Source organism: Pristiophorus japonicus, chromosome 11, assembly GCF_044704955.1.
Source record: "Pristiophorus japonicus isolate sPriJap1 chromosome 11, sPriJap1.hap1, whole genome shotgun sequence".
NCBI lineage: Eukaryota > Metazoa > Chordata > Chondrichthyes > Pristiophoridae > Pristiophorus > Pristiophorus japonicus.
Genome location: NC_091987.1, coordinates 128701364 through 128718298, shown reverse-complemented (window position 1 = coordinate 128718298; position 16935 = coordinate 128701364). Strand labels below are relative to the sequence as shown.

Below are 16935 nucleotides of genomic sequence, written 5' to 3'. Positions count from 1 at the left end.
TTGATATGTTGTTAACCCCTAATTGGCTCGCTGTCAAAAGTCCTGAAATGTCAAGTTGATTGATGACTTAATGCAATGTGCTCATTCTCACGTAGGCATTGGGGGTCTGTGTTTTCTCAACTTTGCAGCCTGTTTGAATTCTCTATCAGTTGGAGTGAGCAGATTCTTCGAGACCATACGTTAGTGCCCCACAGACGCTGAGGAGGATCGCCCTTCGTTTGGTAGCGCTCTCTTCCCCACCTAGCTCGTTGGCCACAAAGTATTGGTTGAGTCGCTCCACAAAAGTTTCCCAATCATTTCTCTCCAGGATGCCCACTGTTCTCTGCATCTTTGGGTTCCCTATCTGTATCTCGTCGCCAGTTGTAGTGTATGGAGAAAGAATCAGACTGAACACTGTGAGCTCAAAGTAAAGTGTGACCTTAGTCTTTTGCATGTCTCCAGAGTGCCTCTCCAACCTGCGAAGCCTCCTTAAATACCTGTGCTCCCAAGGGATTATGGGATTCTTTGGGACTCCAGGGGATGAGCCCTCTGGTGGCTGTACAGAGTAAATACAAGTTTACATATATAACAGTTACCAAAATAGTTGTGTCCCAGGAACGAACGCAGCTCCATCACATTCTGTGATCTGGGCGCATTCTTGATGGACTCTGTCTTTGAGTCCGTGGGTCTGATGCAATCTTTCTCCCCAAAATTTCGACCTCTGGCCCAAGGCAAGCACACTTGGAGCATTTCAGTCTGAGCACCACTCTGTCTAGTCGACTTAAAACCTCTTCCAGGTTGTGCAGGTGTTCGGTGGTGTCACGACCGGTGATCAGGATGTCATCTTGAAACACAACGGTGTGTGGAACTGATTTCAGCAGATTCTCCATGTTCCTCTGGAAGATGGCAGCAGTCGAGCGAATCCCAAAAGGGTACCTGTGGTATATGAACAGTCCTTTATGCATGTTGATCCACGTCAATTTTTTCGAAGATTCAGCCAGCTCCTGTGTCATGTAGGTGGATGTTAGGTGCAACTTGGTGAACCACTCCCCCGCCCCCCCCCCCCAGCTAACGTTGCGAACAGGTCATCCGCCTTCGGTATCAGTTGATCGTTACCTTGTAGTCTCTACAGATTCTGACCGTGCCATCGCTTTTCAACACCAGAACAATCGGACTGGCCCACTCGTTGAACTCGACTGGCGATATGATTCCCTCCCGTTGAAGTCTGTCCAGTTCGATCCCTCATCATATATGGAACCGTTCGAGCCTTGTGATGAATGGGCTTGACATCGGGGACTAGATAGATCTGCACCTTGGCGCCTGTGAAGTTGCCAATGCCTGGTTCAAATAGCGACGGAAACTTGCTCAGCACTTGGGCGTCGAGGCATCATCCACTGAAGGTAGTGCTTTGATGTCGTCCCAGTTCCATTGAATCTTTCCCAGCCAGCTTCTGCCGAATAGCGTTGGGCCATCACCTGGTACAATCCACAGTGATAAATTATGCAAAGCTCCAACATACGATACCTTAACTGCCGCACTACCAATGACTGATATGAGCTCTTTGGTGTAGGTGCGTAGCTTTGTCTGAATTGGCTCAGTTTGGGCCTTTGTGCTTTGTTGCCCCACAGTTTCTCAAAAGCCTTCTGGCTCATAATTGACTGATTCGCCCCCATGTCCAACTCCATTGACACCGGAATACCGTTCAGTTTGACTTTCAGCATAATAGGAGGGCTCTTGATGGTGAAGGTGTGTACCCCATACACTTCTTCCTCGGGCTGAGTTGCCTCTTGTTTGTTCAGCGTGATCCACGCCGGATCGATCATTCTCTGCCACGTGGTGAGTCGCAGCACTCTTGCACATTTGCTGGAGGTGCCCTGTTGTTTTGCAGCCTTTGCACACGTGCTTGAATCGACATTGATGGACTCGATGATTACCCCCGCAGCGCCAACATGTTGCTAATGGATTCGCATTCACGCCCAATGGCGGACACTGAGTCATCCTAGGCCCTGCCATATGCAGTTCTGCCTGCTAGCAACGTTATTTTATGCACAGTACTTGCCGGTGAGCTTCGATGCTTGGAAGGTATCTGGTATTATTGCTTGTGGATATGAATGCCTGGGCTATCATGATGGCCTTGCTCAGGTCTAGGGATTCTGCGAAGGATGACCTCGTGGCCGATGCCAAGAACAAAAAAGTCCCGCAGCATTTCCCCCAAAAATCCAGCAAACTCGCAAGTTCCTGCAAGGCGTCTCAGGTCGGTGACATAACTCGCCACGTCCTCGGAGCGGTGGTGTGTGTAGAATCGATACCTGGCCATTAAGACGCACTCCTTCGGCTTGAGGTGTTCCCGAACCAGCGTACACAACTCTATATCTGTCTTCTCCATTGGTTTCTCCAGTGCTAGCAGATTCTTGATGAGGCTGTATATTGTGGACCCACACACGGTGAGGAGAATCACCCTGTGCTTGATCGCTATATCGTCCCCATCCAGCTCATTGGCCATGAAGTACTGGTCGAGATGCTCAACGAAGGCTTCCCAATCATCACCCTCTACAAATCGCTCTAAAATACCAACGACAGCCATGACCACGTGAAAGTTTGGAATCTGTTACTCGTCGTCAATTGTTAAGTATGGAAGAACTCCACAAGACTGAGTACTATGAGCTAAAACTGATGTGACCTTAGTCTCTTTAATACAACTCCAGAGTGCCTAAGCAGCATGGCAGACAATCTTTTATACTCCCTTGCACAAGGTGTGCAGGTGACCCTTGGGCCTCGAACAGTTGCGCCCTCTGGTGGCAAGTCTTACACAGTTACAATGTTTACATACATAACAGCACTCTTAAATGATATAGCTCTAATTTTAAGATTGTGATCCATTGTTCTTGATATTCTTACCAGGGGAAATCGTTTCTTTGTATTTACACTATTGAATCCCATAATCATTTCAAATACCTCGATTATATGACACTTCAACTGTCTAAACTTAAGGGGAATGCAAGAAAAATTTATGCAACATGTCCGCCATAGTTTAACCCTTTAAGCCCTGGTATCATTCTGGGGAATCTGCGCTGTACCCCTCCAAGGCCAATATATCTTTCATGAGGTTTGATGCCCAAAACACAACACTGTACTCTAGATGGGCTCTTACAAAATCTGTGTAGAACTGAAGAATAACTTCCTCCACTTCGAGATAAAGGTGAACATTCCATGAACCTTTTTGATTTCTTTTTGGACCTGTGCACTTTTAATGATTTGTGTACTTGGAAACCCAAATCCCTTTGCTCCTCCACAGCTCCTAGTCTCGTTATTAAAACAATATTCTGAATTTGTCTTTCTTGGAAGTAAAGTGGATGACTTCACACTTCATCTGTAATAGTTTTGCCCACTTGTTCATGTCCACTTGTAACTTCCTGTTCCCAGACCTATTGCGGAATTTCATTCTAATTTGGTGCTGAATATGGGAAGTGTGCAAACCAAATCCATTCGAATCATCATCATCATAGGCAGTCCTTCGGAATCGAGGAAGACTTGCTTCCACTCTAAAAATAAGTCCTTAGGTGACTAAATAGTCCAATACGAGAACCACAGTCCTTGTCACAGGTGGGACAGACAGTCGTTGAGGGGTGGGTGGGACTAGTTTACCGCACGCTCTTCCTGCTGCCTGCGCTTGATTTCTGCATGCTCTCGCACAATATGGCCCTAAAATTCCAATAGGAAGGCCAAGTTTCAGTTGGATGGGAGCTGGAATTTGGGACGGAACCCAGTTCTAGAGACCCAACAAAATTCTGCCTGATGTATACTGCCTGGTAAATTCTGACCGAGCAGGGATATCGGGTGAGTCTTCTGCTTGCCCACAGTGTCAAGGAAAGATCTTTGGAATCCTGTTGCCCTCATGAACTGAGTGCTGCAATGAGTACTGTTGACGCTCTTGTCATGGTCACAGCATTTGCCCAGACTAGATTCCGATCCAGTGCCAGAACTTAAGTTACACAGATTGCCTGACAGGTGGCAGAATTTGGGGTGCAGCCAGCTCTACTGGGTTACCGCCCTCTGTAAATTGCGCAGGAAATTCCAGTTGGATGGGGAGCAGGCGAGCCTTCCACATTTTGATACCTTTAAGAGCTGAAGACATAAACACATTTTTCTTCTGCACCAGGATGGTTCACTGGGGCTCCCTACCACTGCTGCTGTAAGCTAGTGGATCAGGGCGGGTACTACTGAAATGTGCTTACAGACACACATGACCCCGAACCGACCCTGTGAACGATCCCATCCGCAGGAGTTGAACTGGATTTTGTGTGTACCATATCTTTTGAAGTATTGCATGGGTTGCCATAGTTGTGGTGTTATCGGTTGACCCTTTACCCTAATCAAACTGGTCTCAATTAATGTTGGAGTTCTGGAGAGCTCAGTTTTTTTTTTCTTCCCATCCCCCCCCATCTCCTTATACAGGGTTGGGGGAAGGTTGCTCCAAACATTGCCTCGGCACACCTCACCCTTCCCCTCAGTAGGTCATTGATTGTGAATTGTCCTCCTCTTAATCTCTCACAGGCATGAGGTCCACCTGTCTGGCCAAAATATATGTTTTCTCTTGTTGGACTGATGCTTGAAATCATGCACATCCCAAGACTTGCTGACTTAGTGAAATCTCCCCGGCTCTCATCAGGGGAGATTTTATGGTTTTGCTCGATCTAGTCTTCCCCAGTCCTCTCTATCTCTTGTCCTTGCCGAACTCCATTGGATCCCTGCCTCTCAGCACATTGATTTCAAAATCCTCATTAGTGTCTTCAAATTCCTGCATGGTCTTGCTAGTCTGTATGTTCTGGTCCTCCAGCTCTGGTTTATTATGTGATCTTCCCCTCCTCCACTCTACTGTCAGTGGCAGATCCTTCAGGCATTTTGCGCCCACATTTTGGAACGCCATCCTAAACCCCCTTCACCTTGCTATGTCTTGGCCCATCTTCAAAAGTCTCCTTAAAACATACCTCTTCAACAGCACTTACAGCTATCTCCCCTAACCTTCTGCTCAGATCTGACCCCAAATGTGAAGTACTTTGAGACATTTTGCTAAAAGGAGCTAAATAAATGTAAGGTGCTTTCCTTGTATTTCATAACTATTCCTATGTAATTCAAAGTTTAAAAACAATATAAAGTTTAAAAACATATTTTAGTTGACTGAAAATTGCATGCAAAATAATATTTTTAATGTATATAATTACAGGTTATTTTGGTTCAAGTCAACCCAGGTGAGACATTTACCATAAGAAGAGAGGATGGGCAACTCCAGTGCATTACAGGTAAGCTACTATCAATAACTCATCACTATTTAGTCGTCTGTGATGTCTCTGGAGCTTCTGATAGGGTGTGGCATCTTGATCTCTCTCGATGAATTTGGTAAATCCTTGAACTAGATGTGTGAATTTCTCAATGCACTGGGTCATGGTAAATATTTTTTTAGATTTTTTTGCAGTATATTTGACTCCACTCTTCCATTGGAATAAATTATTGTTCTCAGTTTTCTTGAAGATTCCTGTTTTGCAGTTGTCTAAATTTGTATCAGTGTCTGCAAGGTATATCATCATCATCATAGGCAGTCCCTCGAAGCGAGGATGACTTGCTTCTACGCCAAAAAGGGATGAGTTCACAGATGTTTCTATGAAGGACCAAATATTCCAGATCCCGAACTACATGTTGAAGGGTGGAAGATGCCTGTGCTTGGATTTTTTAAACGTGTGGTGGCCGTTGCACACCAGCCACCACATGGGCTTGACAGAGCTAGGTCTTGGTCCAATGGTAAGGATTACCCAAGGCTAACTGGAGACCAGCTCACATCGCAGTGTGAGCTGGCCCATGCTGCCCCTGGGCCCTCGTCTCTCCTGGGCCCCTGTCACTTTCCTCTATGGACTCTTGCCGCTCCTTCTCCCCTTCTGCTGTGCCTGCCCGCACTGCAATCAGTGACCTGGCTTTGTAGCCATCACCCTCCTGCAGCAGCACGTGCTGCTCCCTCCAATGGCCCCGGCCTGCTGATGGTCTTGCAGGCCGGGACCGTGCCGATTTCCGGGCCAGGCTGCTGCACGCTGCTGAGTGAGTATATAGAAACATAGAAAATAGATGCAGGAGTAGGCCATTCGGCCCTTCGAGCCTGCACCACCATTCAATAAGATCATGGCTGATCATTCCCTCAGTACCCCTTTCCTGCTTTCTCTCCATACCCCTTGATCCCTTTAGCCGTAAGGGCCATATCTAACTCCATCTTGAATATATCCAATGAACTGGCATCAACAATTCTCTGCGGTAGGGAATTCCACAGGTTAACAACTCTCTGAGTGAAGAAGTTTCTCCTCATCTCAGTCCTAAATGGCCTACCCTTATCCTAAGACTGTGTCCCCTGGTTCAGGACTTCCCCATCATCGGGAACATTCTTCCCGCATCTAACCTGTCCAGTCCCGTCAGAATCTTATACGTTTCTATGAGATCCCCTCTCATCCTTCTAAACTCCAGTATATAAAGGCGCAGTTGATCCCGTCTCTCCTCATATGTCAGTCCCGCCATCCCAGGAATCAGTCTGGTGAACCTTCGCTGCACTCCCTCAATAGCAAGAATGTCCTTCCTCAGATTAGGAGACCAAAACTGAACACAATATTCCAGGTGAAGCCCTGTACAACTGCAGTAAGACCTCCCTGCTCCTATACTCAAATCCCCTAGTTATGAAGGCCAACATACCATTTGCCGCCTTCACTGCCTGCTGTACCTGCATGCCAACTTTCAATGACTGATGAACCATGACACCCAGGTCTTGTTGCACCTCCCCCTTTCCTAATCTGCCGCCATTCGGATAATATTCTGCCTTCGTGTTTTTGCCCCCAAAGTGGATAACCTCACATTTATCCACTGCATCTGCCATGTATTTGCCCACTCACCTAACCTGTCCAAGTCACCCTGCAGCCTTTTAGTGTCCTCCTCACAGCTCACATCACCACCCAGTTTAGTGTCATCTGCAAACTTGGAGATATTACACTCAATTCCTTCATCTAAATCATTCATGTATATTGTAAAGAGCTGGGGTCCCAGCACTGAGCCCTGCGACACTCCACTAGTCACTGCCTGCCATTCTGGAAAGGACCCGTTTATCCCGACTCTCTGCTTCCTGTCTGCCAACCAGTTCTCTATCCACGTCAGTACATTACCCCCAATATCATGTGCTTTGATTTTGCACACCAATCTCTTGTGTGGGACCTTGTCAAAAGCCTTTTGAAAGTCCAAATACATCTCATCCACTGGTTCTCCCTTGTCCACTCTGCTAGTTACATCCTCAAAAAATTCCAGAAGATTTGTCGAGCATGATTTCCCTTTCATAAATCCATGCTGACTTGGATCCTGTCACTGCTTTCCAAATGCGCTGCTATTTCATCTTTAATGATTGATTCCAACATTTTCCCCACTACTGATGTCAGGCTAACCGGTCTATAATTACCGGTTTGCTCTCTCCCTCCTTTTTTAAAAAGTGGTGTTATATTAGCTACCCTCCAGTCCATAGGAACTGATCCAGAGTCGATAGACTGTTGGAAAATGATCACCAATGCATCCACTATTTCTATGGCCACTTCCTTAAGTACTCTGAGATGCAGACTATCAGGCCCTGGGGATTTATCGGCCTTCAATCCCATCAATTTCTCTAACACAATTTCCCGCTTTATAAGGATATTCTTCAGTTCCTCCTTCTCACTAGACCTTCGGTCCCCTAGTATTTCCGGAAGGTTATTTGTGTCTTCCTTCGTGAAAGCAGAACCAAAGTATTTGTTTAACTGGTCCACCATTTCTTTGTTCCCCATTATAAATTCACCTGTATCAGACTGCAAGGGACCTACGTTTGTTTTCACTAATCTTTTTCTCTTCACATATCTATAGAAGCTTTTGCAGTCAGTTTTTATGTTCCCAGCAAGCTTCCTCTCATACTCTGTTTTCCCCCTCCTAATTAAACCCTTTGTCCTCCTCTGTTGTATTGCAAAATTCTCCCAGTCCTCAGGTTTGCTGCTTTTTCTGGCCAATTTATATGCCTCTTCCTTGGATTTAACACAATCCTTAATTTCCTTGTTAGCCACAGATGAGCCACCTTCCCCATTTTATTTTTACTCCAGACAGGGATGTACAATTGTTGAAGCTCATCCATGTGATCTTTAAATGTTTATCTTGCCTATCCACCGTCAACCCTTTAAGTATCACTTGCCAGCCTATTCTAGCCAATTCACATCTCATACCATCGAAGTTACCTTTCTCCAAGTTCAGGACCTGAGCCTCTGAATTAACTGTGTCACTCTCCATCTTAATAAAGAATTGTACCATATTATGGTCACTCTTCCCCAAGGGGCCTCGCACAACAAGATTGTTAATTAGTCCTTTCTCATTACACATCACTCAGTCTAGGATGGCCAGCCCTTTAGTTGGTTCCTCGACATATTGGTCTAGAAAACCATCCCTAATACAGTCCAGGAAATCCTCCTCCACCACATTGCTACCAGTTTGGTTAGCCCAGTCAATATGTAGATTGAAGTCACCCATGATAACTGTTGTATCTTTATTGCAAGAATCCCTAATTTCTTGTTTGAGGCTGTCCCCATCCTCATTACTACTGTTTGATGGTCTGTACACAACTCCCACTAGCGTTTTCTGCCCTTTGGTATTCCGTAGCTCCACCCATACAGATTCCACATCATCCAAGCTAATGTCCTTCCTTACTATTGCATTAATTTTCTCTCTAACCAGCAACGCCACCCCACCTCCTTTTCCTTTCTGTCTATCCTTCCTAAATGTTGAATATCCCTAGATGTTGAGTTCCCAGCCTTGGTCACCTTGGAGCCATGTCTCCGTGATGCCAATTACATCATATCCGTTACCTGCTATCTGTGCGTAGTTAATTCGTCCACCTTATTCCGAATACTCCTCGCATTGAGGCACAAAGCCTTCAGGCTTGTCTTTTTAACACCCTTTGCCCCTTTAGGATTTTGCTGTAATGTGGCCCTTTTTGCCTTGGGTTTCTCTGCCCTCCACTTTTACTTTTCTTCTTTCTATCTTTTGCTTCTGCCCCCATTCTACTTCCCTCTGTCTCCCTGCATAGGTTCCCACCCCCTGCCATATTAGTTTGACCCCTCCCCAACAGCACTAGCAAACACTCCCCCTAGGACATTGGCTCCAGTCCTGCCCACTCAGTGGGTTTTCTCCATAGCCTGCCAAACTGTTTTTTCTAACTATTGCATTTAGACATAGTATAGCACAAAGCCATAGACATCAATAAAATTAACCAGGAGTCTACACCAGAGTCCCTTATCCATGATGGAGATCGTGAGATCACCGAAAAATCACATCGCCCATTTGACATCGCCGGGTAAGGCCGAGTGGAAAATCGCAACAAAAAAAAAATGGGCCTTGTGCCGGCGATCAGCAAGGCTGAGACGTCCCACATTGCTGGAACATGGCCCATTTTTTGGGGCCTTAGCCACCTAGTGGAAAGTCTAGCCCATGGTTTGACAGTCAGTTCTTGACAAGATTATGTCAGAGGAGCACCACAAGAGTTGTTAGCAGTTAAGCCAGACCTCCATGATTATGCCGAGACCACAAGAACTGTTACAGTTCCAGATCAACATTCTGTATTGATTCAAAAAGTCTGCATAGATTATCAGTCGCAAAACTTCACAAATCAACTTTCCCAGCTGTGTAGCTCTCATAGACAATGTCATGCTGTCCCTGTTGAGCAGAATTTAGAAAGTACAGTTGACCAGGTGTAGATCAATAGATAATAGAACAAAATGTAATATTTGTTGGTTGCATCATTCTACTATTACAGGGTACTCAAGTTGAATATATATTTGATTCTTTCAGTTGCACTACCTACCGTAATTTGAAGATGATGCGGTGTAATATATTATAGGATTACATAGGATAGGAGAAGTAGCGGCAGGGATAGTGGATGCATTGGTTGTAATTTACCAAAATTCCCTGGATTCTGGGGAGGTCCCAGCAGATTGGAAAACTGCAAATATAATGCCCCTATTTAGAAAAGGAGGCAGACAAAAAGCAGGAAACTGTAGACCAGTTAGTCTAACATCTGTGGTTGGGAAAATGTTGGAGTCCATTATTAAAGAAGCACTAGCATTACATTTGGAAAAACAAAATTCGGTCAGGCAGAGTCAGCATGGATTTATGAAGGGGAAGTCATGTTTGACAAATTTGCTGGAGTTCTTTGAGGGTGTAACGAACAGGGTGGATAAAGGGGAACCAGTGGATGTGGTGTATTTGGACTTCTGGAAGGCATTTGACAAGGTGCCACATAAAAGGTTACTGCACAAGATAAAAGTTCACGGGGTTGGGGGTAATATATTAGCATGGATAGAGGATTGGTTAACTAACAGAGAACAGAGAGCCAGGATAAATGGTTCATTCTCTGGTTGGCAACCAGTAACTAGTGGGAATCCGCAGGGATCAGTGCTGGGACCCCAACTATTTACAATCTGTATTAACGACTTGGAAAAAGGGACTGAGTGTAACGTAGCCAAGTTTGCTGACGATACAAAGATGGGAGGAAAAGCAATGTGAGAGGAGGACACACAAAATCTGCAAAAGGACATAGACAGGATAAGTGAGTGGGCAAAAATTTGGCAGATGGAGTATGTTGTGTAATATACAAAATTATGTTGTGTAATATACAAAATGGCTGGCCATTTATACTTGGGCTGCACACACATGCGTGCAGCCCAATGGCCTCCAACAGTGACGCCTCTAGTGACTAGTGATCCCAAAAGTACATACATGACAGAGTATAATGTCGGAAAGTGTAAGGTCATGCACTTTGGCAGAAAAAAATCAAAGAGCAAGTTATTATTTAAATGGAGATAGATTGCAAAGTGCCGCAGTTCAGCAGGACCTGGAAGTACTTGTGCATGAAACACAAAAGGATAGTCTGCAGGTACAGCAAGTGATCAGGAAGGCCAATGGTATCTTGGCCTTTATTGCAAAGGGGATGGAGTATAAAAGCAGGGAAGTCTTGCTACAGCTATATAAGGTATTGGTGAGATTTCCATATTTAAGTAAGGATATACTTGCTTTGGAGGCAGTTCAGAGAAGGTTCACTAGGTTGATTCTGGGGATGAGGGGGTTGACTTATGAGGAAAGGTTGAGTAGGTTGGGCCTCTACTCATTGGAATTCAGAAGAATGAGAGGTGATCTTATCGAAACGTATAAGATTATGAGGGGGCTTGACAAGGAGGATGCAGAGAGGATGTTTCCACTTATGGGGGAGACTAGATCTTAAAATAAGGGGCCACCCATTTAAAACTGAGATGAGGAGAAATTTCTTCCCTGAGGGTTGTAAATCTGTGGAATTCGCTTCCTCAGAGCTGTGGAAGCTGGGACATTGAATAAATTTAAGAAGGAAATAGACCGTTTCTTAAAGGATAAGGGGTTATGGGGAGCGGGCGGGGAAGTGGAGCTGAGTCCATGATCAGATCCGCCATGATCTTATTGAATGGCAGAGCAGGCTCGAGGGATCGTATGGCCTACTTCCTGTTCCTATTTCTTATGTTCTTATATACGGCATAGAAACAGGCCTTTCGGCCCAATCAGTCCATGCCAGCGTTTATGCTCCACTTGAGCCTCCTCCCATATTTCCTCACCTAAATCTACCCACATAACGCTCTGTTCCCTTCTCCCTCATATGCTTGTCTAGCCTCCCCTTAAATTCATCTATGCTATTCGTTTCAACCACTCCCTGTGGTAGCGAGTTTCACATTCTCACCATTCTTTGGGTAAAGAATTTTCTTCCGAATTCCCCATTGGATTTCTTGGTGACTATCTTCTATTGATGGCCTCTAGTTATGCTCTACCCCACAAGTGGAAATATTCTCTGAATCCACTCTATCAAAACCTTTCATAATTTTAAAGACCTCCAATAGGTCACCCCTCAGCCTTTGTTCAAGAGAAAAGAGACCCAGCCTGTTCATTCTTTCCTGATATGCATACCCTGGCATTTCTGGTATCCTCCTTGTAAATCTTCTCTGCACTCTCTCCAGTGCTTCCACATCCTTTTTATAACATGGCAACCAGAAATGTACACAGTACTCTTAAGTGTGGTCTAACCAAGGTTCACTACAGGTTTAGCATAACTTCCCTACTTTTCAATTCTATGGGCCCAAGTTTCCACAGGATAAAAAATGGGCGCCCCTCCGAGCTGGGCGCCCGTTTTTCGCGCCTAAAACGGCGCTAGAAAAAAAACGCGCTATTCTTGAGCGCTTTGCAGCTCCTTGTCTGTTTGGCGTGGCGCCCAGGGGGGCGGAGCCTACACTCCTTCAATTCTGTAAGTGGGAGGGGGCGGGTACTATTTAAATTAGTTTTTTTCCTGCCGGCAACACTGCGCGTTGGAGCGTTCGCGCATGTTCAGTGTGAAAAAAACATTGGCACTCGGCCATTTTTGTAGTTCTTTGTAGCTGTTTAATTTTTGAACATTTTTTAATAAAAGCACATTGCCATCAGCACTGAGGCTTCTTGCAGCCTTCTCACTGTCTACTTCCCCTCCCCACCCTCCACGGCAACAAACGGCGGTTTCCTCCCCCTCCCTCCCCTACGCGGCGGCAACAAACCGCTGTCTCCTTCCCCTCCCTCCCCTCCGCGGCGGCAACAAACTGCTGTCTCCTTCCCCTCCCTCCCCTCCGCGGCGGCAACAAACTGCTGTCTCCTTCCCCTCCCTCCCCTCCGCGGCGGCAACAAACTGCTGTCTCCTTCCCCTCCCTCCCCTCCGCGGCGGCAACAAACTGCTGTCTTCTTCCCCTCCCTCCCCTCCGCGGCGGCAACAAACTGCTGTCTCCTTCCCCTCCTTCCCCTCCCTGCCCTCCACGGCAACAAACCGCTGTCTCCTTCCCCTCCTTCCCCTCCCTCCCCTCCGCGGCAACAAACCGCTGTCTCCTTCCCCTCCCTCCCCTCCGCGGCGGCAAACGGCGGTTTCCTTCCCCACCCCCCGCGGCAACGAACGATGGCTGAAGCACTTTCACACAAGTAGAAAGATGGTTTATTTAATCTTTTCTTTGCTTATAAATGTTTATTCAGGTTGGATTTATTTGTATAATATTTGTATAAGTATAAATAAGGATTGATTGTAGAATTTAATGACTTCCCTTCCCCCCCCACCCCATCCCCCCCCACCTCGTTCTGGACGCCTAATTTGTAACCTACGCCTGATTTTTTAAATGTGTAGAACAGGTTTTTTCAGTTCTATAAAAATCTTCACTTGCTCCATTCTACTTTAGTTTGGAGTACGTTTTCACTGTGGAAACTTTCAAATCAGGCGTCAGTGGCCGGACACGCCCCCTTTTGAAGAAAAAATTCTGTTCCAAAGTGGAACTGTTCTACCTGACTCGAACTGCAGAAAAAAAAATGTGGAGAATTGCGATTTCTAAGATAGTCCGTTCTTCATCAGTTGCTCCTAAAAATCAGGCGCAAATCATGTGGAAACTTGGGCCCTATACCTCTAGATATAAACCCTAGTGCTTGGTTCGCTTTTTTTTTATGGCCTTGCTGACCTGTGTCGCAACTTTTAGTGATTTGTGTATTTGTACTCCGAGATCCCTTTGTTCCTCTATCCCACCCAGACTCTCGCCCTCCAAGTAATAAGTAGCCTCCCTATTCTTCCTACCAAAATGTAATACTCACATTTATCTGTGTTGAAATTCATTTGGCATTAATACGCCCATTCTGCAAGTTTATTAATGTCCTCCTGTAATTTGTTGCAGTCCTCCTCAGTATTAACTATCGCCCCCAATTTGGTGTCATCCACAAATTTAGAAATTGTGCTTTTGATTCCAAAGTCTAAATCGTCAATATAAATTGTGAACAACAGTGGTCCCAGCACTGATCCTTGTGGAACACCAGTACCCACCTTCTGAATAGCTACCTTTTACCCCTAATCTCTGCTTTCTGTCTTGAAGCCAGCTAGCTATCCATTCTACTACTTATCCCCTGACTCCGCATTTTCTGACCTTGTTCATTAGTCTATTATGAGGCAGCTTATTGATGAAAATCTAGATAAATTACATCAACTGCATTACCATTGTCTACTCTCTCTGTTACTTCTTCAAAAAATTCAATAGGTTGATCAAACAAGACTTTCCCATGCTGACTGTTCATTATTATATTATATTTTGGTTTCTAGATGTTCTTTTATTTTCTCCTTTAGTAGGGATTCCATTATTTTTCCTACCACCGATGCTAAGCTGACTGGTCTATAATTCCCTGGACAAGTTCTTTCCCCTTCTTAAATATAGGTAATTACATTAGCTATCTGTCCTCTGGCACTACACCTTTTTCTAACGAATTATTGAAAATGTGTGCATCAGAAAGTTACACTGAGCTTGGACCAACATTGAAAGTTGCAAAAGGAAACCTGACATTTTTAAGACTAGGTTAAAGATCGTGGGAAGGAGGTATATCGCTGAGGAAAGAAAAGTATACTAGGTACTGTGGCTGAATAAAGAGGTGTAAGTAGTCTAGACGCTAAGCAGAAAAAGTTCTTATAGAAAATGGAAGATTATAAAATAAGCTGAAGGCAAACTAAAATAGATTGTGGGCTAGGAGAACAATAAAAATGGCAAACCATAGGTAACAGCAGTAGGGATCCAAATATATTTTTTGAGTTTTTTTTTAAAGTAAAGTATTAAAAATTGTATAGGTCCACTCAAGAAAGTTGGGTAAAATATTATGGGGTTCAAGAAATGGAACGGTGTTGAATTCATTCTTCCCATCAGCCTTCACTAAAAGACAGCTGTGGATTTAGTCCAGTTCCTAACATTTTTTTTCTCAAAATATGTGACCGATATAGAGGTTACTGATACGAAAAAACAGAAGCAATTAAATGTTCACCGGGTTCCTGGACCACATAACATAAACATTCGAATCGTCAATGAAAAGAATTCAGATGATCGTTTATAGAAGTTCCATAAATATGGCGTTGAATCTGAGGATAGAAAGGTATGAAATGTTAATCTGATATTCAAAAAGCAGCGAGACATGAATCAAGATATTAAAGACCAGTCTGACATCCGTAGTGTGAAATACTTGAGAATATCTTGTGGAATGCTAGAGGTGTTCATCCAAAAGCAGAGAGGTCATAGGTCAGCAAGGTTTAAATGCAGTAGGATATGGGAATTCTTTGAAAAGGTCAGCAGATATAATAATTTTTGGAAGGCTTTTGATCAATTCCCCACATTTTAAAGAAGGCTAAAGCTCATGGAATAAATGACTAATTAGCTAGTTTGATTGAAACTTAGTTTGGCAGTAGAAAGCACGGTGACGATTAAAAGGAAAAAGCACTATATCTGTGGGTGGCTATGAATGGTGGAGTAACATGAAATTTGCAGCTAATACTAAGCTGTAGGAGTCTTGTAAGAGAAATTGGCAACATTCATCAGGATCTAGACCAATTAAGCAGATGGGCTGAGGGATATGGGTAGATTTTAGTGCAATGCACATGGAAATCCACTCAACTGAGTATATGAAACATTAATTAATCACCCATGGTATTGCGCAAGGGGAGTTAAGACCAAATGCAGTATTCAGATCAAGCAGGATTTTAGCATATTGCTGTCTAACTACTGCATTTCATTGCTGCTGGTGTACTGAGTCACATAAGTAACATAGGCCTAAATGTTGTTAGAGCTCAGAGGACGGGATTGGTGGCAGGTCAGCTGTTAAATTTAAAAAGATTAACAGCGGATCGGGACCCCGCTGACAACCCACCGTCACGCTACTTTCCCAGATGTCGGGTCTGTCGACGCTGAACAGACCCGACACGCAGCGGCAGGGGAAGCAATTTAGGTCATATGACCTTATTAAGAGCCTATTAAAAATAATTTTGAGCTGAACTTACCATGTACCAGGTTTTCCACGAGATTCACGCTGCTCAGGGATCATGTCAGATAAGGACGTCGGGAGTTGTATGACCATGAATTAATTTCTTTACCTGACAGCTTGAAATGTGCTATAAAAACTCCCATCTCACAGCTGTTCACTTTCCAAGATCAAAAGCTCTTGCTTACTGCACTTGGAAGGCACATTGAGCTTTATGCAGGTTGCAAGTCTTTGGAGCACCTCATTGGAGTAACCTCTCTCACCATTGACAGATCACTGCTGTCATTTCAAGTTCACCTGCCATCTATTACATTAACATCAGTGCCCTTGAAACTCTCTCACCTTGGTCCTCAGAATCACCATGGTTAGCCCCAACACCAGCAACACCAACAATAACACCAACCTTCTCTGCAATCAACTGATACTGCACAGAGCATCAGGGCCCGACCACATTGCTGCCCAGGATGTCAGGTATGGCCTCTCCATGGCCAGATTTACTTCACTTGATGCTGTACACCCTGCCTGCCACATGATGCAGCAGGTTGGCACCACCCCACATCAACACCATAAAGCATCCCTACAATGCCCAAGCCATTCCTTTCACACTCCTCACCATTGTGGAGGGTACTGTTGTGTCTCGCCATTCACTTCAACTCACTAAGCCACTTCCAAAGGTGCACACACATCTGTCCAAGAATGCAAAGTGTTGAAAATAAAGGTTTCAATGTTTGACAGCACATTAACAGAAATTTTACATGAACATTGGCATACCACCCAAGTGCCTATCCTTTTGTGGTGTTAGTTGGTATGATTGGACTAGGATGAGGGTGAGTGTGAGGGGTGGCTAGTGAGGTAGGGAAGTGATAATGTAGATAGAGATGGGTGAAGTTGCAAGGTAAGTTGGTGTAATTAAGGATGTGCAGGAGTAGGGTAGGGAAGGCAGAGTGATGGGGATGAGGTTGAGTGTGGCTTTGCAGCAATGTTTCGTGATCCACTGAGATCATTGAAAGGTTTGCGCTACTGCAGCCTGGTCCTCCTGACTACATCCCTGCTTGTGTCCTCCTG

General features: G+C 44.8%; 1 protein-coding gene across 3 annotated transcripts in view; it reads left to right on the top strand.

The window, feature by feature from the left end:
* The window catches only part of fndc3a (fibronectin type III domain containing 3A), a 294181-nt gene that overhangs the window by 101529 nt on the left and 175717 nt on the right, over positions 1-16935 (top strand). For all 3 annotated transcript variants that reach the window (XM_070894043.1, XM_070894041.1, XM_070894044.1), the window contains one exon: positions 5204-5279. In XM_070894043.1, coding sequence (XP_070750144.1) covers positions 5204-5279 — 76 coding nt within the window. The remainder of the gene's footprint in view (positions 1-5203; positions 5280-16935) is intronic.